General features: G+C 37.9%; 1 protein-coding gene across 1 annotated transcript; it reads left to right on the forward strand.

Moving 5' to 3' along the window:
- Window positions 1-1,567: 1,567 nt before the first annotated feature.
- hprt1 (hypoxanthine phosphoribosyltransferase 1) lies at window positions 1,568-18,752 on the forward strand. The gene is made up of 9 exons (XM_038292294.1): window positions 1,568-1,782; window positions 6,947-7,053; window positions 10,881-11,064; window positions 12,034-12,099; window positions 12,326-12,343; window positions 12,434-12,516; window positions 12,595-12,641; window positions 17,678-17,754; window positions 17,869-18,752. Exons 1-9 carry the CDS (start codon window positions 1,756-1,758, stop codon window positions 17,914-17,916), a joined length of 657 nt encoding a protein of 218 aa, XP_038148222.1. The 5' UTR covers window positions 1,568-1,755; the 3' UTR covers window positions 17,917-18,752.
- Window positions 18,753-20,478: the final 1,726 nt, after the last annotated feature.

The following is a 20,478-nucleotide window of genomic DNA, read 5'->3' on the forward strand; positions in this document are numbered from 1 at the left end:
ATTTTACTCTGTATTACTCCATACATCTAAATATCAGAGCTCAGCTGCTTCTATTTAATATTTTCCCACTTTAAATCAAGACTGCACCTATTTAATTATCTTATTTTAATATTAAAATACTCATTCCATTGGCAAATCATCTTATTTACCTGCTCAAATTAAGGGTAAATACACTTAATTTAACACATTTTTTACTAATTTTTAGATCACTTTTGCAGTGTGTGTATCTGTTGGCCAAAGCATTAGCATTTTGTTTACACAATTTTGTTTGGCACAGCTCTCTGGACAATTTCATCTTTTCAAAAGTGCAGCCTTGAAAAATAGTAAAAAAACAAATTATATATACCGGTGTATATATATATATATATATATATATATATATATATATATATATATATATATATATATATATATATATATAAAAATAAGGCTGCTCAGTGGAACAGGGGGTAGCACTGCTGCCTTGCTGCAAGAAGGTTCCTGGAGTCTTTCTGCATAGAGTTAACATGTTCTCCATGAGCATGCATGGGTTCTCTCCGGGGACTCTGGCTCCCTCTCACAGTCCAAAAACATGACTGAATTGGCTTCTCTAAATTCTCCTTAGGTGTGAGAGAGTGAGTGTATGAATGGTTGTCTATCTATCTATCTATCTATCTATCTATCTATCTATCTATCTATCTATCTATCTATCTATCTATCTATCTATCTCTCTCTCGATATCTATCTCTCTCTCGATATCTATCTCTCTCTCGATATCTATCTATCTCTCGATATTTATCTATCTCTCGATATCTATCTATCTCTCGATATCTATCTATCTCTCGATATCTATCTCTCTAGATAGATAGATAGACACACACTCATTTTTAAATCAACAAAACCATTGATCTGACTAAAGCAGGGGTCCTCAACTCCAGGCCTAAAGTGCTGCAGCCCTGATTAAATGAATTACCACCTCAGTATGTCAACAGGTTCTGCCTGGTTATCATCCATTCATTGGATCCTGGTATCTAGCATGCAGAACTTGCATTCTGTGACAGGATCCTGATTAAAACGCGCAGAGGAGGGAAACACTAAACGGGTGTGTCTAATTCTAGCTCATTACTCTTTTATAACACTTCTCAAGCAAAACTGATATTTAGTTTTCTAAAATATTAGACGGAGATGTTAGTTTCATCAAGATTTTCTTCGTAGTTTTATAATCTTTGTGATTTGACAATCAGGTTTGTTCATTATGAACTAGAACTGTAATGAACTTTGGATTTAAATTGAACTTCTATTACTTCCTGGTAATTCGGGACCTTATTTGCTGGCATTTTAAACCAGATATATATTTTTTGACCGTTTTGTTAGAGTCGAATCTGGTGTAGCTAATTAAAATATGAATGCAATTCTAAACAAATCTATGGTTTTACAGCAGAGAACAGATGGGATATCTGCCAATGACCTCGCGCAGCTGGAAAGTCAAAGCTGGCTCGCGCGCTTCAGCTTCTGGGGCCCTCCCCATCAAGTTCCACCGAAAGGGGCGGGGCTTAGTCTGTAATTCTCTCCTGATTGGCTAGCCGCGCATTAGCGAAGGACGTGCAGCGGAGCTACAGAGAACCCACCGGAAAGACTCCAGCTCTCTTGTGGTCCCCTCGCCTCCATGTGTGTCACAAAGCAGAGAAGACAGACAAATTAAGGCGATCATTTTTTAAAATCATCAGAAGAAGAGGATTGAGCATCTCTATTTTTACCCCCAGAGGGACAGTTGACATGGCGACATCGGGCTCGTGCGTTGTGGTGAGTTCCCTCTGGTGAAATAAGAGACGTTAGACGGTAAGGGGTTCTGCTGTTAGAGCTCTGAAGAATAACACGCTGTACTGGGAAACTCTGAGTTCACCGAAGGTACACCATAGCGTGTAATTCATGTCCTTTTTTCCCCCCCTTAACGCCTTTTAAAGCGTGGCCTGCGGCTGGAGACAGGCACGCGCTCTCCACGTTTAGCTAGGTGACGTATGGAGAGGCTTCTGCGTGAGCTCGTGAAACAAAATGAGTTTCTGCGTCGGACTGCAGCCTCAGCTATGTATTTATACAGTTAGTCACAGATTTATAGTAACTATTATTATAGGGATATGGCAGGCCATTTTGACATTTATTAGCTTGAATGAATATAGAGGTGCTGGTCATAAAATTAGAATATCATGAAAAAGTAGATTGATTTCAGTAATTCCATTTAAAAAGTGAAACTTGTATATTATATTCATACATTACATACAAACTCATATATTTCAGATGTTTATTTTGTATAATTTTGATGATTACAAATGACAACAAATGAAAATCTCAAATTCATCATATCAGAAAATTAGAATATTACTGAAGACCAATAAAAACAAAGGATTTATAGAAATGTTGGCCAACTGAAAAGTATGAACATGAAAAGTATGAGCATGTACAGCACTCAGTATTTAGTTGGGCCTCCTTTGGCCTGTATTACTGCAGCAATGCGGCGTGGCATGGAGTCGATCAGTCTGTGGCACTGCTCAGGTGTTATGATAGCCCAGGTTGCTCTAATAGTGGCTTTTAGCTCTTCTGAATTGTTGGGTCTGGTGTATTGCATCTTCTTCTTCACAATACCCCATAGATTTTCTATGGGGTTAAGGTCAGGAGAGTTTGCTGGCCAATTAAGAACAGGGATACCATGGTCCTTCAACCAGGTACTGGTAGCTTTGGCACTGTGTGCAGGTGCCAAGTCCTGTTGGAAAATGAAATCTGCATCTCCAAAAAGTTGGTCAGCTGCAGGAAGCATGAAGTGCTCTAAAACTTCCTGGTATGTGGCTGCGTTGACCCTGGACCTCAGAAAACACAATGGACCAACACCAGCAGATGACATGGCACCCCAAACCATCACTGACTGTGGAAACTTTACACTGGACTTCAAGCAACGTGGATGAAGTGCCTCTCTTCTTTTCCTCCAGACTCTGGGACCTTGATTTCCAAAGGAAATGCAAAATTTACTTTCATCAGAGAACATGACTTTGGACCACTCACCAGCAGTCCAGTCCTGTTTCTCTTTAGCCCAGGCAAGACGCTTCTGACGCTGTCTGTGGTTCAAGAGTGTCTTTCATACGTCTGTGTGTGGTGGTTCTTGAAGCACTCACTCCAGCTGCAGTCCACTCTTTGTGAATCTCCCCCACATTTTTGAATGGGTTTTGTTTCACAATCCTCTCCAGGGTGCGGTTATCTCTCTTGCTTGTACACTTTTTTCGACCACATCTTTTCCTTCCCTTCGCCTCTCTATTAATGTGCTTGGACACTGAGCTCTGTGAACAGCCAGCCTCTTTAGCGATGACCTTTTGTGTCTTGCCCTCCTTGTGCAAGGTGTCGATGGTCGTCTTTTGGACAACTGTCAAGTCAGCAGTCTTCCCCATGATTGTGTAGCCTATAGAACTAGACTGAAAGACCATTTAAAGGCTTTTGCAGGTGGTTTGAGTTAATTAGCTGATTAGAGTGTGGCACCAGGGGCCATCAATTTTGAACCTTTTCACAATATTCTAATTTTCTGATATGATGAATTTGAGATTTTCATTTGTTGTCATTTGTAATCATCAAAATTAAACAAAATAAACATCTGAAATATATGAGTTTGTATGTAATGTATGAATATAATATACAAGTTTCACTTTTTAAATGGAATTACTGAAATCAATCTACTTTTTCATGATATTCTAATTTTATGACCAGCACCTGTATATTCCAGATTTCTCAAATGCATTTAATCCTGGTCAAAATGAACATTTCAGATATCTAATATAACATTCCTCCTATATAAATAATCATTTCAGATAGCTGAAATTTTTATTCTTAATAGTACAAATGACGTCACGTTTCCCATTCATGTGTATTGATCTTTAACTTCCAGACATGTAAAATAACATTCCTCCTATCTAAAATAAACGTTCTTCTATCTAAAATGAATTGTGACTAGAATTAACTTTAATTTCACATCTCCATAATAGACTTACTGCTAATCATAATTACTATTTTGAATATTAAAAAGGAATATAACATTACAGATATCTAGAAATACAATTCTTGACATCTAAAATATTTCTCCTAGTAAAAACATAATTACAGATATCAACTACTTATTTTATGACTAGTCAAATTAGAATTACAGACGTCTCAATTTGGAAAATGCCTATCTAAAATTTAGTTTCTACTGGTAGAAATGTAATTAGTGATATCTAAAATACAATTCTGACTAGTATTGTAATTGCGACTAGGTACGTCATTTGTACTAATAAGAATGACATTTCAGCTATCTGAAATTTATATTTTAGATAGGAGGAATGTTATTTTAAGTATCTGAAATGTTCATTTTGACTATGAAGAAATGCATTTGAGACATCTGAAACATATATTCAGTCAAGCTATTAAATTTGATAAAAGGACCACTTAAAATTTGTAAAGATTTCTAGGTATTTATAAGTTTGTTCTTACTAGTACAATTATATTTTTGGCAGCCTTAAATGTAATTTTTGGCATGCAAAAATGTAATTTCGGATTTTCGGATTGTATGTATGTATTTCCAGGTTGATCAATATTTAGCACATTCATTTCTTTAGAAACTCGAGATCCTATCAAACATGTACTTGATCATTCTGGATGCTGCATCAAGCCACAGACACAAGATATACTAGTATGCGCCCCTTCATTGCTGATAAACACCCCTAAAAAATCTCATATTCTCCAAAAAATAATCCAGAGATCTGAACCTGTTTATTTGACCAGGATTGATTGATCTGAAGCTAAAATACAGCAAATTGGGATATTTTTTACCCTTACTCATAGGTAAATAAAACAAAACTAATAGCTATTGTTTTATTATCTATCATATGCATGCCTAAAGTAGCAGCACATGATGTGATGCAATTAAAATAGATACTTTAATTGAAATATGATAAATGCTGGGGATCTGTTGGTCATTCATGTAGATGATTTTGTGATAACTTTAAATTTTGCCTACAAAACAACAACTGGAAGAGGCAGGTCAGACTTCAAAGAAACATTGCACTGTATAGGCTGTTGCTTTTAAATTTGACCAGCTTGGTGTTTGTAAGAGCAATGATAGAACAAAATGACATCAAAATTTGAATTAACTTTAAGTCTATTGGTCATATTTCCTTAAAACATCAATCTGTGGTTGTTTTATATGTAATCCCAAGCAAATCTGTAGAGGAAACCCAGGAAAACGTAGGCAATTAGCCAGTCATCTTGTAGCTTGTCAACCGCAGTATTAATAAAGCATTACCTTCACGTGTGACGAATGAGACTCTTTAAGTTTCCAGATCATGCCTATCCATGTTAAAGTGGCTGGGAATGTCTCCACAATGCCACAGTTGTCTATTGGTAAACAAGGACATGTTATGTGCAGCAACAAGTTGGAGAGGGGCGGGTATTTGTGGCTGCAGGAAAGTTATCTCTCGGACAAGGGTTTTAACGGATAGTTGGAAACCAGAGCATATTAAATCCCTGGAATAACATGACAGCAGTAGCCTTTTTCATCTGAATGGCTGACACTCACTTAGTCTGCTATAGCTTCTTATTCTTAGTATTTTCTTTTTATTTTCATTATTTTATTACTTTAATAGTAAACATTTAAGAGGGTGCAGCCATTTAATCCATTGATGGCAGGATTTTGTTTTGACTATTTTTATTTTATTTTTTTATTATTTATTTTCAGTTTGAACCTGGGCCGCTCTGTGCTGGTAAAGAGAATTTTGTAATGTTTGTTTTACAGGCTGAGATGAACCCCATACTCGAATAAAAAGCAAACAAATGTTCAGGTCTGTTTTCCAAGAGGTGACCAGCACAGTCTAGATTATGATTACCCCTAAAAAGCAAACAGAAACACGGGTTAAAAAGCAGATGGGTTATAAGAGGTTTTTTCCTCCCCCCATCCAATGTAAAGTTTGAGTTTCTCAGTAAGAACTTCCTGAGACCCTTCCCTTTATTCCCTACATTATCGCTCAGGTCATGTGACCATCAGGACATCTGCTTGTTATCAGTCGTCATTAGCTGGAGCTGAACTGGTTTAACTCAAACATGTTTTGCAGCCTTTAGAGTTTGGCTGGCAGCATCTGGTTCGACGCAGCGAGAGTTTTATCACCTAATATTCTCTGAAGACCCACTCCTCCACTCTGCAGGTCTGTGGCACATCGTTCCCACGCTCACCTTCAGTGTCACATGACTCCCGTTCTTCTGTCTGCGTTCCACGGCATTCTAGTCGACCCAAACAGGACATTTCATTTATCCAACTTGAAAGCAACTGAACAATATATGGGCTAGGGCTGCACCTAAATTGATTAACCTGTCGATTATATTTTAGGTTAATAACCGGATAGAGATATTTTTTTCTAAATTAAATCTGGTCAAACTAAAACTTTTCCACTTGAGGAGTTCTGGATAAAACATATTGGCAGACTAAAACATTATTATTTATCTTAAATTTGAAATGTTTATACATTTTTTCCATTTTTGATATAATCACTGCTCTAAGTTGGCTGCTCCGTCAGCTAAAGTCATATTTTACAGTCTCTATACTCCAGTTAAGGATTACTAAATGAGTTAATCAATATTTCAATAGTCGATTAATCCTATTAATGTTGACATCACGAGGATACGGCTGAACTGTTTGCATTTTGTCTGGGAAAGTTTAGCAGTGACTGCAAATGACGGAAGTAGGCCTTCCTTCTGAGAAACCTAGAGTCAGCTGCCTGATTGCAGCGCTGACCTGGGTCAGACCCCGGTTGCTGGTTAATCAGTGAAGAACAGGCCATGTCTTCTGTTTAGTGCCAGATAAACTGTCAGAGCTGTAAACTTTTAGTGCCCTTAATCTGATGGTCGGTTAACAACCCCATGGATTATTTTAACCGTCCTGCTCGTTTCTTTTTGTTTTCAGATTAGCGATGAGGAGCAAGGCTATGACCTGGATCTGTTCTGTATACCAAAGCATTACGCTTCTGACTTGGAGAGGGTCTATATTCCTCACGGCCTCATCCTGGACAGGTTGGTATCTCCGTTTCTAGTAAAAGTGCGGTGGATCCCAGGGTCAAAGAAATGTGGCTCTTCAGTTTTATTGGTTGAGTAGATTATATGTCACACTGAGCCTATTCAGAGGCGGCTCTGAAGAAGTTTGTTTCCACAGTCTGATTACCTCCTCATTACTTCATTTGACAATTTCATTCACTACCTTCTTGGCCTGTCTTCTTGTTTATTCTGAATCTTCTATGAAAGATTAGAGTATTAAGGCACTCAAGCTCAGATTGTTTATCTTGGTTTTTCCTGAAAAACGATGTTACCAGATTGGTAGTTTCTAAATCCTATTGCAGCATAATTTGGGTTCTCTTTTTTTTTTGTATCATCAAAGCATTTCTACAGGTTTATAGTATTTCTTAAACGGTTCCAGCTCTATTTATAAGCTCAGCTAAATCTATTAACACTGATTGATTTTAATGCAGATTCATGGTTCATATTGTATGAAAGAAGAGATTATAATTAATACAAAAAACAGATTACATTAATAGTTGCCAATCGTAATAAATTATATAAAGATATCTTTATAATGTGTGAAATTCAGAATTATTTAAAGGAAACCAGTTTATAGGCAGTCACTTCAATCAGTGCCTCCCCAGACTGCATGATTAATAACATCTGAGTGTTAAAATCTTCCAGTTACCAGAGTAATCTGGCCGTTATCTAAAAATGAATATTAACTTCCTTTAAATTGACTTAAAGCTGCAAAAAACCAGAGCTACAAACATCTACCCCACCTGTTTCTCTATTCAACATGCAGCTCCTTCATGGTGTTTGTAAGATGCCCACTAGGGGGCAGTATAAACTGGTGAGCATTGAACCAAACCACTTTACTGGACCTGAACAGGACCTAAACTTTAGTGCAGTGTTATTAGCCTGCCTGTAATGCACCAATACTGTCTGTGTATAATATCATCTACATTATTTAAACTTTTTTAAGCTTCTTAACCATATTTGGATAATTTAAAGACAGGGAAATTTGATGTTTTCCTTCTTTAGTTCTGTAGTTAAAATCGACTTATACTATTTTAAAATACTTTTTTTACTGTCAGGCCTGAAAGCTTATTAAACCTTTCCTGTCCTTGGTCTTTTAGGATCACTAATAGGATTCTGTTTTCTAAAGGCCAGAAAATGATCATTTTTGGGCTGTTTTATAACTTTCTTGATGGTCAGAGGTTGACAAACATTTTTTGTTGATATTCGCTGCCCTTCCCTGTTTGACTTGGGTCAAACGTTTTGGATATCTTTCAACACTGCCAAAACAATCTAGAAATAAGCGAAAATGTCTTAAATTAACTGTATTTTTTCTTAATTTGAGCAGGTAAATAAGGTTGTTTGCCAATGGAATGAATATTTTTACTCTTAGAATAAGATAATTAGATTACATGCACTTTGAAATAAGATGATGCATTTTTTTTGTCTTATTTTAAGTGTAAATTGTCTCATTTCATTGGCAAAGTGTCTCACTTAACTCCTCAATTCAAGAAAAAATATACCTATTTTTACAAAAAGTGATTTATTTAGATATTAATTTTTTGCAGTGCACAAGCTTCTTTCGAAAGTTGTCAGGAGCTTTTACCCGTCCCTCCTGACAGAACTGGTGTGATTCAACCTAGCTTGTCAGCTACCTTGCTAACACTCCCTTTTAGCTCTGCCCATGTATTATCAAAAGGGCTGGGATAATGGCTTTGTTATGGCCACTCCAAACTTTGTTATCCATAAGCCTCTTTGGTAACCAGTTTGTCTTTTTGTTTGAGTCATTGTCTCTATGGAAGCCTATTTGGCCCAAACCTCAACTTTCTTGCTGATCTCTTGAGATGTTGCTTCAGGATTTTTACAAAGTGATCTTTTCTTAGAAAGCAATCTATGGAATGATGCAATCAATGCGGTAGCCTTTTCACAGTTAGGATGGTGTTCTCAGGTTTCAAAGCTCCTACCTTCTTTTATAATGGATAACGATGTTCATTATAATAAAACAGTTTCATCAGACCACATGACATGTCTTAAAGATTAATTTGTCCCTATGTGTATTAATGTGGCGTTTACGTGTTTCTGCTGGAGAGATGGCTTCTTCCTGCAGAATAGCCTTTCAGCTCATCCTTTCACTGTGGATGATGACAGCTTCAGCCAGCATCTTCATAAAGTCTTTTGTTTTTGGGTTGATATGCACAGACCAAAGCATGCTCAGCTCTGGGACATCAAACCAGTCTTCATCTTGAGCGGTATGATGGCTAGACAGGCCCATGGTTATACTTGTTGAAAAAGATGAACAATTAGTTTCAGAAATTCGACCCAAGGATGAACCAGGTTTTTTCCTGGTTCCCCTCTTGAGATTTCTGCTGAGTTTTGTTACACAGTGAGGGAGAATATTTTAGGTGTGCGTTTAAAACATCCCCAGGTGTGTCTGAAATCGGTTAACAGCCTTGTTGCTGTCAAAGGCGCTGCCCTTAATCACCGGGGTGTTACTAAATTATTTAAAGGCACAGTGACCTCTGAGTCTATGAACTTCTGAATATGAAGAAAGTAATATATAAGCTTCCCCAGCTTACACCGCCCCTCACTCAGTGTAAGCTCTGTCACCTAGCAACTATTAGTTCACTTACATAGCAGTCAAAGAATGGATGCTAAGCTATTTACTACTCTCCTGTGTGCCATGTTAATTTTTCTAGCAGCAGTACCATTATTTTAAACTGTACTTACAATATTAACCACTGTTTGATGCCATTAACCTCTTTCCTCTGAGCTTGGACTCGCTATGAATCCTTTTAAGGCTTTAAACTCGTCATTAAATCAGTCACTGACGAGTCAGGGGTGGTGGGGGGTGAGTGGCGGTGTAGGAATACATTACAAAACCAAAGTTAAACATTTCTATTATTTTCAGCATCGTCATATGACGTTTCGCCACAGTAGGATTTATTATCTCACCTCCATTCATCTTTCACACAAGCATTGGAAACAAATATAGGATTATATCAGGATTTTACCATGCTACTTCTCTGGAAAAATATTGCCTTCATTCAGGCAAAAAAATATGCAGCTTTAGTCCACTTGGAGGAGCCAAAACTGAAAGTTCTGTAGCTTTAAATGTTGTGTTATAATGCGATCCAAACCACAGGCTTTATTATCAGATGACCTTGAATGTCTTCATATCATATACCTGTAGTTTTTTATACAGTAAACCATAGTCCTATCTCCATAGTTTGTCTTGATGATTTTAGAAATGTTGTTTTCATAGTTTTTAATGATGGACCACAACGAAAAGGAAAAATTATGCCATTTTTTTTAGAGGCAAATTACTGGGCAAAGGAAAAATTCACTCTTTGTATTGAGTCCCATTTTACTCTGAATCGCTTGATAAAATTTAACTATGTTTAATTATATTATAATTTAATTATATTATATATTGAGGAGCACAGCAGGCTGGTCAGGAAGGAGACATTTAAATTGTAAGCTATTGTTTTAGAACCAACCCTGCTTTAAAGATCTGATGTCTGAAAATGGAGGTTAAAGTCCATCTTTCAGGTGGAAGACCAACATAAACATACAGGCGGAATTACGCTGTGGCTTCTGACCAATGATGCTCTCATATGAACATCTGGGCCGACATTATTATCAAACACTTACAATCTGTGCAGCATCACTGTCACATTCACAACCCTCATAGTAAAGTAGATTAGATCACTTTTGAAAGGCAAAGTTTCTCATGGCTTTTAAAACAGATTTGGTTGTTGGGGGGGAAAAAGCAGGAAATGATCTGAACCTCCTCTCTGTGTGTTTGTCTGCCTCCTACGTTACATCAGGACAGAGAGACTGGCGCGGGAGATCATGAAGGAGATGGGGGGACACCACATCGTGGCCCTCTGCGTGCTCAAGGGGGGTTACAAGTTTTTTGCGGACCTGTTGGACTACATCAAAGCCCTGAACAGGAACAGTGACCGCTCCATCCCGATGACGGTGGACTTCATTCGCCTCAAGAGCTACTGTGTAATGTATAATAATGTATAATCTGAGCTGTAAGAGTCCAGTAGAGGGTTGGCTGCTGATGTCCTCCAAATAAGAGGAAATGTAAATCATTACAAGGTATAACAATGAATAAATGTGTCTTAGAGATTAGAAACCAACTTGATTCTTAATTACCACAATAAACGGGACCTGCTGCAAAGGTGTAAAAAAAAAAAGTTAGCAGATTAAGCCCTGGTCAAGGTCTCCCAGTGGTTCAGAGAAGACTGCAAGTTAGTCATGTAGTTGTAATTCCTAACATTTAGAATAGATTAAAAACTGCACCAAGATGATCACAAAAAACAAATAAAAGTCCTACATTTTCTTTGCTAAAAGATTTAAACCCACTATCTGACGTGAACCTAAAAATCTGTATTATTGATAGAAAAAAAGTTTTTATCTAGCATTTCCACCAACTCTGTATCATAAAGTATTTTGAAAATGACATAAATTTTAAACACTGATTAACCATATTCATTTAACATTAGTTTGTCATTTTGCACAATCATTTTAGTTAAAATCAAAAAGATCAGTCTGTTATTCTTACTTTATAAGAATTGGAAAGTCTCATTATATTGCGTTTGATATGATGACACACAGTGATGCAGTTTAAAATGAAAGACAGCTCATTTAACCTTCATTTAAACTTTCACCATTTTTTTCTAAAGTATTTTGGCTGCTGCTAGATTTTTAAATAGAAATTATTAAATTTCAGACAAGTCTTCACAGATTATGTTGCTCCTGTTCTGAATTTAGTTGATGTTTTCCATTCTGACCTCCTTTAGGCTGTTTTTACTTCAGGTAACATAAAGAAGTAATTTAGTTAGAAACGGAGCAAGCATTTGGGTTGTAATGTGGTTTAAGATTTTCTCTAATTATCCAATTGTTGTTTGTTTTCCCTGCTTCCATGGCAACATGCGAACTCTGTGCTCACTGTTCTCCTCATCTTCCCAGAACGACCAGTCGACCGGTGAAATCAAAGTGATCGGTGGAGACGACCTGTCGACTCTGACAGGAAAGGTGAGAGTGGAAACAAGGCGTCTGTGGCGTCTGACGGCACCACGTTATTGTTGCTATTCCTGCATTTACTGTGCAGAACTATTTAAAGCCCTTGAACCTTTTCCAACATTCAACTGCTGACACACTTCTTAGATCTAACAACAATATAACGATAAACAAACTACAGCTTGTCATTTATTTGACTTGTGCTAAAAAATGTCATTAACTGTTCTTCTCTTCCACACAGAACGTCCTGATTGTGGAGGTATCGTCTCATTTATCCTGTTCTTCTATTACAAACTAAAAGGTTCTTCTGATCCCACATTAACAAGCTTCTCTAATGCTTTGTTTTCAGGATATAATCGACACAGGAAAGACGATGAAGACGTTATTGCAGCTGCTTAAACAGTACAACCCCAAAATGGTGAAAGTTGCAAGGTATCTGAATGACTTCCTTTTACATTTATACTTATAGGATGTATAGAAGTTTCATCTTCTTGTTGATTTCTGCTTTAGTTTGCTGGTGAAAAGAACACCGAGGAGTGTCGGCTACCGACCGGACTGTAAGTATCTGAATAAATGGCCTTTCTTCACGCAGGTGATAACATTTGGAAAACTAACATTGATTCTGGTGGATTAAGGGGAAAAAAATAATAATAGAAATATATATATATATATATATCTACTTACAGGAGAGTTTAAGGTCATAGCTGCATCTTTTTCATCAAAAAATTTATAAAAGAAAGTGAACATCCACAGAGTTATAGATATTGATTCAAAGTTAATTATTAATTTTAACTGAAAAAAAAGTTTATAAATAATTTTTGCCGCTCCAAATTATACATACATGTACTTCTGATTTTGATGCCATTGTAAACCTGAAAGGATTCTGTACCAAAATGAATAGTAAAGTCAGGTGAGTTGAAGCTCAGGCATTGCCAGATGCTAGTAGCTCTGTTGTAGAGCTGAAAAATGGCTTCTTCTTCAGAGATTTCTCATATTAAAGCCAAAAAAAAATAAAAAAAATAGATGAAAACTGAGGGTAAACATTGGTCAAACAAAGGGGCTCATAGCAAATATGGAGGTTGTGACATTTGTTTTGACCAGGCCTGTGATATATTGGCAAATTCTATCTGTTGGCTGCTAATCAAAGGTTAACATTACATTACATTAACCTGGCAACCAGCTAGCAGACAGTGGGTTAGCGCTAGTTTGCCCCTTCCTGACCAAGTTCTGTTATAAAGAGGCTAATCAAAACATTTCATCTCAAGGCTCTTTACAGAGTTTTCAGTCAGATCATTCATCAGATTGGTTAAAAGGTTTCTAGCTGAGGAAAACCAACTGATTTCATCGACTCATTGGCCGTATCTCAATTCACAAGAATAAGAGTATGGACCTGTGTTATCACCAAGAACATTCTTGACAAGAAGACAGGAAGTATGGACTGAGGGAGAATGAGAGCATGCAGAATAAATCTGGGTTAGTTGGTACAGAAAAAAATTAATGACATCACACACACATCTCCTCTGGAGCTGCATTTCAACCACTTTTATTAATAGTCTCAAGATAATAATAATAAAGTTATACTTTTTTAATTTATTGGTGGAATAATGATTAATACAGTCAGATAAACACAAATCAAACTAACTTTAATTTGAGTATTTTAAGTTTAATTAAGTATAAAAAATAAATTAAAAATGCCATCAGAGCCAGTGGTACTTCACACACGGCTGCTGACGGCTAACGTTAGCCCTGGCTGCGGTTAGCATCAAAGCTTCTCTGGTTGCTACGGTCCTTGTCACTACCGGATTCGTCCCAGAGGCACGATCCATATCCTTAAACCCATTAGTGCATGCGCAACCAGATATACATCCGGTATTCCATAAATAATCCATTTATGGTACTAAAATGTCTTATTTATATCCTTAACTCACTAAAGAATGCTAATCCATTTCTTTAAAAAATGTTTTTATGACTTTTTTGAGTATTTTGGGAAATTTTGATTAAACTGTGTTAATCTGCATTTTAGTTGTTTCTTTCTTTGGGTTATACCTTCAAGGATAACATGAAACTCAATAAGACTAGATTTATGTTTAAATCCAAAGCTGAAAAAGTTAGCTCCCGGAAGTATCGTAGGATCCCATTTCCGGTGCAGATCGGGCACAGACGAGTGAAAAAACAGAAAGGACTTTAAGGCATTTATTTGAATTTTTTTCAGGAAATGCATCATTAAACTTTAACACATTATGTAATTTAGTACGCTTACTATTTTTGGGAAGGAAAAACGTAATTTGGGTCTTTTTTACTACCGTAAATAAAATGGAGGATGACCCGGATGTATATCTGGTTGGGCATTGGCATATGAGCTGATGGTACGGATCGAGCTTGCGGGCACGGATCAAGTAGTGACAGTCCTCTCAACATTGAAACTTTTTTATAAATAACACAGTAAATCAGTAAATGGGCCATATAGTGCTGCTGAAAAGTTTAATATTCTCGCATCAAACAACCTTAGAACGTACTTTAGTAAAACAACAGAAAGGGAACTTTTCTTCTTCTATCAAACCAGATTTCTCAAGTGTTTTATGGTTGTGATGTAAAGCTGGTATTTCCAATGTATCAACTGCTAGCTGAAGCATCAACTACCCTGTGATATCACTGCTTGGAGTACTGCAACATGGGGGTTAGTTTAGTTAACCGTCTCCACTTTAAGGCTTGTTAATAGCCACAATATAAGACTTACTGGCTTTGAAGATGCCAACAAGTCAACTGACTAGTTTAAGTCGTAGCAAAGAAGAGTAAAGCTCTACTCTACTGATTGATTAAACAAATAAAGCCCCACGTCACCTTAGACCCAGTCTTTGGGATTACAGATGAGGTGTTTTATTTATTTATTTTTTTTTCAAATTTAGAAATATTGCCTGAATTTACTATGACTTCAACAATTCAAGACAGCCCAGATGATGATGTCATGGTTATCTGAGGATATTGGGTTGGTCCCTGTGTAATTGATGCAGAAAGCTGAAGATGCTGCATTCATGGATTCTAAGGAGACGTCTCAAATGAGGCGGGTTCTGTATGTTGATTGTTTCGCTTTTGATGCAAAATGTGAATCAACCCTAAAACGAAGGAAAAATGCTTTGTTGGTGCCTGAAATTGGTTAAATGGTCTGATCTCCTTATCTGAAAGAAAAGCTGCACTGAACTGATATAAGCCTGAAAGCCATTTACAGCAGAAGGGAAGGAAGAAGCCATTTGCTTATTTATTTTACACAGTCTCCTATCTGGCAATGAGGCAATAAGAATAATTGTCTTGATGCCAAAAAGAGCCCAACAGATTTAACTTTCCCAAGTGGAGCAGTACGGCTATCGCTATAGTGTACCGTGTGATTTATGCATATAAATAGCTTCATTATAATTCATGCAGGGAGTATTACAGATTATATGGATACTCCAATGGGAAAGTAGAACAGGAAAGGAAAAACAGAATAGAAAACAAAATACAATACATTTCTCTCTCTGGATGTGGGGGCTCTCTCAGGGTACTCCAGCTTCCTCCTGTCGTCTCTGAAGGAGACTGCTGGGTTAAGTGGTCTCCTGCTTTGCCTTAGGTTTGTGTGTGACTGGTTGTTGTTCAGTGCACTCCAGTGTTGTCCTGTGATGGACCAACAGCTTCTCTAAGCTGTACCAAAGCCTTGCCTACTGCAGGCTAGAAATGGGCACCGCTTCATTAACAAAGAGGAGCAGTAATAGAGATTGGAGGGTGGATAAGGAGAGGGTTATGTGTCAGAACAAAATAATGACAATGTGTCATCAACCCACGGAGGAAGTAATGAAGTCACAGAGAAAATAAAACTGCTGCTGCAGGCGAGTCCAATGTGCTTGAATTTCATCACAGCAGCTTGGAGTGGTTCCCTGTAGTTTCTATGGCTCCCATGTGCTGCATGCCTAATGGAAAACATCTGGACCTGCTCTTTATGAGATCATGGTTGGTGTTCTCCGTTCGCTGCTCACAGACCATCTCTAAGCTCCTGGACAGGCTGAAGCACAAGCTGGTAACGTTATGATGTCCTAATGAGATTCTGTTGGACTTAGAGCAGTCATCATGTATCCCCTTTCCTTCAGACCAAAGCTGAGCAACCACCAAATGGGTCATGCTAAACAATGCTGCGGGCAGCATAACCTCCACCACTGACTCAAAGATCGATGTACTGTCCATGTGGAGTTGGCCTGCATCAGGGACCTCAGTGGGGTCCAGCTAAAGCCTTACGCAGCCAAATTCATTACTACCAAGCAGCTGACACTGATTAATAACCCTGTCTACTACTTGACTGGCACAATGAATATATGACATGCTTATCTTTGCTGATTTAAAAAAGTGTTGGCCTGGTTGCCAGGCCAACAATCCCCCCTAACGACCCCACTTTAAGAGACATAGGCCGTTTCTTAATTCACTAGAACGCGAGTACGGACTCGTGTCCTCGCCAAGTATGGTCCTGAGAAGAACACAGGAAAGTGTGGACTCTGGGAGAACGGGAGCACGCAGCATAAAATTGGAACAATAAATTACTTTTTTCATTTACCTGGGGAATAATAGTTTACAAAGTCAGATAAAGACAAATCAAATGAACATTTTGCAAAATAAAACAAAAAAATTGCCATCAGAGCCAGCGGTCCTTCACACACAGCTATGCTGAGAGAGGGCTTTTGCAGATGGGCCGCGGTTAGCCCTGGCTGCTGTTAGCCTGGGAGGTCCACTGGATGCCGAGGTCCTCTCAACTTCGGACATTTTTTTTTTTTTAATTACGCATTAAATCGGTAAATTGACCATATATTGACACTTTAAAGTATAATATTCTCACCTCAAATGATCTTAAAAAGTACTTTTATTGAACAACAGAAAACAGAACTTTTAACTTTCAATGGAGCGCTCTATTGAAAGCTGCTGCTGCCGCAGTGCATGCTGGGACAGCTGTCAATCTCGACAATAGACAAGTCTGCTCTGATGCATGCTGGATAAAGAGGGAGGGGCGAGAAAAACATCCGGGGACTTTGTCTGTTCTCGGTGTGCTGTTCTTGTGAATTGGAACAGTATTAGGGCTGAGGCTGATGACGTTTCATGAGCACACGAGAACGCACAGGTACACATATTGAGAAACGGCCATAGACAAGTACTGGGTATTTCAGGCCAATGAAGAACCCAAACGACTGCCCATTCCTAAGGGGCAGAACTGTTCGTCCGGTTCAATTTCCATGTTTTCTAAGCCAAAACAAGGCTTTGACTTTTGGTCCACTCTAGAAAGCCTCAAACTCAACTCTATTTCTGACATTATGAATTGAAAAAGCTTCCTAGATGGGAAGTGAAACGTCTTCAAACTTGGAATCAAAGTCCAGTGGATTGTTTTTTTTTTTACTTATTTTGGAATGACTATGACCTGAATAAATGAGAATCTTCTCGAGCAGAATGGAGAAATTGAAAGCAAACGCCATTTCTTGTTCCAGTATTTTTGGTTGCTTAGTTTGACATCAAAACTTTCAATAATAATTAATGTGGTAACAACAGTATGGAAGGTAAATGTTCTCCTCTTTTCTTGTTTCAGTTGTTGGATTTGAGGTTCCTGACAAATTTGTGGTAGGGTACGCATTAGACTACAACGAGTACTTCAGAGATCTGAATGTGAGTATTGTTATGGATGAGTAATTAAATGGCTAAATGTTGGTGTACTTCTGATAAGAATTGGAATAACTTTTAAAAAGCTTCTACATTAAATCCCTTTTGTTTTTGTTTCAGCATATCTGCGTCATCAGTGAAACGGGGAAGGAGAAATACAAGGCATGAGAAGCACTGCAGCACACTTTTGGATATAGGGTTGTTGATTTTTCCCTTTGCAATTCATTTTTATATTTGATTATCGTGTCATAATGAAACGCTGATCCTGCTCAGGGTCCCTGAGGATACAGAGACGGCTGTTCGGCCCTTTCTGATCACCGCGCACGTGCACATGAAACTGATTGCCTTAGACAGAAACGAGTCCATCTTGAATTTGTATGATGCTTTTATGTTCCCATGCTGGTATTTTTAGTTTTTTTTTTAATTGAGTAATTTATTCAGAAAAATGCTGCTACCGTAAAGTAAAACGTAATTATTGACATGCTACCAAAAATATTTTCAACCTCTGATTTTTAAAGAAGCTTTTAGCAGGAACTTTCTGTGGCTGATTGGTTTTGCTCTTAAGGAGGACGTTTCCTTGACGTTTGGATGTGTCCATTTTTGGACAAAGCCTGAACTCTTCCTTGGCAATGGGATATTTTTGTTGTAAAATCATCTAAATGTTTGTTGTCCTCCCGACCGGGCATTCTGAAGGTGAAACGTCCCTCTGACGGAGTGCCGTTTCCTTCTCCACATTCTTCCAGTATCTTTAATCTAAGAGATGGGGAATCTTTGAATGCTTGAGGCATTGTTTTTGGATGAAAAATATTGAATTGCTGCCTAAACAGGGTTTAGAGATTGTTCACTCATTGAAAAATATGGAATCTGAAATGTACCCTTAACTGAAACGGACTGAGTTCAACGTTTTGCATCGTGTCACTTCAGTTTTAACCAACTTGCTCATGTTTTGCTGTATTCCTGAACTTTTCAGCACCAACTATTAAACGTTCTCACCCCTCCTTTGAGTTGAGCTGTTCTGCAAAAAAGGTTTTTAGCATTCAACAGCAGATATAAACAGGTGTGAAAGGGATTTCTTATTAGACAATAAGGGAACATTTCCTTAAATAGGGGCCCTCTATTAACCTGAAGATTGAACAAGAAGGGATGAAACTACAGGTCATGAGGAATGGGCATGGCTCGGATGGTTTTGAGCCGTTTCTGTCAAAGCTGTTTGGAGCAGAGTCGACTCTCCCCTCATTGTTGCTGCTTACTGCCAGTCAGCTAGCCGCGTTTGCTCAGGGTTGATTAAAAATATCCCTGAACAGGAATATCTGACCTTATGTTCTCTTTCATTTTTATCTTTTTATATTTCCCCCGCTTTCTTGGTTGCACCATAAAAAGAACACAAATAAACAATCCTGAGGATCCTCTCCAAAGGACTATAAAAGCTTTCCACCACAGGAACCGTTTACCAGGGGAGAAATGTATCCTGCACATAACAAGGAAGTGGTCCTTTTTTATTTACAAGGAACATTTAGATTGAGTGAATTGGAGAAAGGCATGTAGATCTGGTTGGATCTTTGTAGTTCAGTTCACTTTAAAGAGGGCATGTTTTTGTTTAACTTGTGGGAGTATCATTATTTACAGCTGTCTGCTGTAAAAGAAAAAGAAAAGGAAATAACTTCATTTTCATGCCAACCTGAGGCGTGGCACTAAAACTGAGTCAGTAATATACCTTCAAAATGCTTTAGTTGGAGCTTTTCTCTGTTTTGTAGTGAATCTGTGTTTTAAATGTTAGTTGTGATGACTAAATAATTGATTATAGCTTTAGATTGCTGCAAAACAAAGCTTATAGGTCATCTCTCCAAAAACTGAAATACTAAATGAGAGCTAGGTTGAATTTGGTGTGACAGAAGACCAAGTATCCAAGCATTGAAAATGTGCCTTTATGCAGGTTCTTAGTCAGAAGCAATTTTGGATTGGTTGCAACACTAACTGCTACAGGAGATCCTTCATACCCACCCTTAATCTTGTTTCTCACTACACCTTTTACTCCATTATAAATTTGTTACCATCTATATGAAGACTTTAGCTTTGATTATCCTTTTCATCGGTAAAGCAATCTTGAACAACCTGCCTTGATATGTGTCCTGGAGACTGATGACAGGTTTTTATCACCTATAAAATCCTTTTAATATGTGCCCAGGTAAGCAGGAAGGCATCCTCACAGTATTTACACATGCTCTTGGACCATTTTACTGCAGGCCCTGTGGACACTGCACAGATGATGCTGCATGGGAGTTTTTCTGAGCTGGTTCTCTCAGGATACTCCAGCTTCCCATTACAGTCCAAAAATGCTGTCCTAAAGTACATGTATGTGTTTCAGCATGAGAAAATAATCAACAATACTGATTTGGATAGAATTATGCATATACCACCTATTAACATTTTCAGTTTACTATTAAAGAGGTACTGTTTTCAATTAGTTTTAAGCATCTTATTTGGAAGACTTTTTTAAAATGTCAATGTAAATCCCTTTATTGTCCCAAAATGGGGAAATTCACTCTGCATTTAACCCATCCCCTTGGGGAGCAGTGGGCTGCCATTGTGCGGAGCCCGGGGAGCAGTGTGGGGTTAAAGGAATAGTACACCCAAAACATGATTAGCCTTCATTTTCTACTCACCCCCATGCTGAACAAGACTCTGGAGTACTTTTTTGATATCTCAAATGCATCTAGAGATCTGGGAGGC

Source organism: Cyprinodon tularosa, unplaced genomic scaffold (assembly GCF_016077235.1).
Source record: "Cyprinodon tularosa strain WSP-4 unplaced genomic scaffold, ASM1607723v1 ctg31, whole genome shotgun sequence".
NCBI lineage: Eukaryota > Metazoa > Chordata > Actinopteri > Cyprinodontiformes > Cyprinodontidae > Cyprinodon > Cyprinodon tularosa.

What these genes read in the sequence shown, in the direction of transcription:
- hprt1 (XM_038292294.1), top strand. Translation starts at nt 1,756, where the DNA reads ATGGCGACATCGGGCTCGTGCGTTGTG. An exon ending in AAAATGGTGAAAGTTGCAAG is followed by an intron (nt 12,517 to 12,594) that starts GTATCTGAATGA and finishes TTTCTGCTTTAG; the next exon opens with TTTGCTGGTGAAAAGAACAC. An exon ending in AGTACTTCAGAGATCTGAAT is followed by an intron (nt 17,755 to 17,868) that starts GTGAGTATTGTT and finishes TTTTTGTTTCAG; the next exon opens with CATATCTGCGTCATCAGTGA.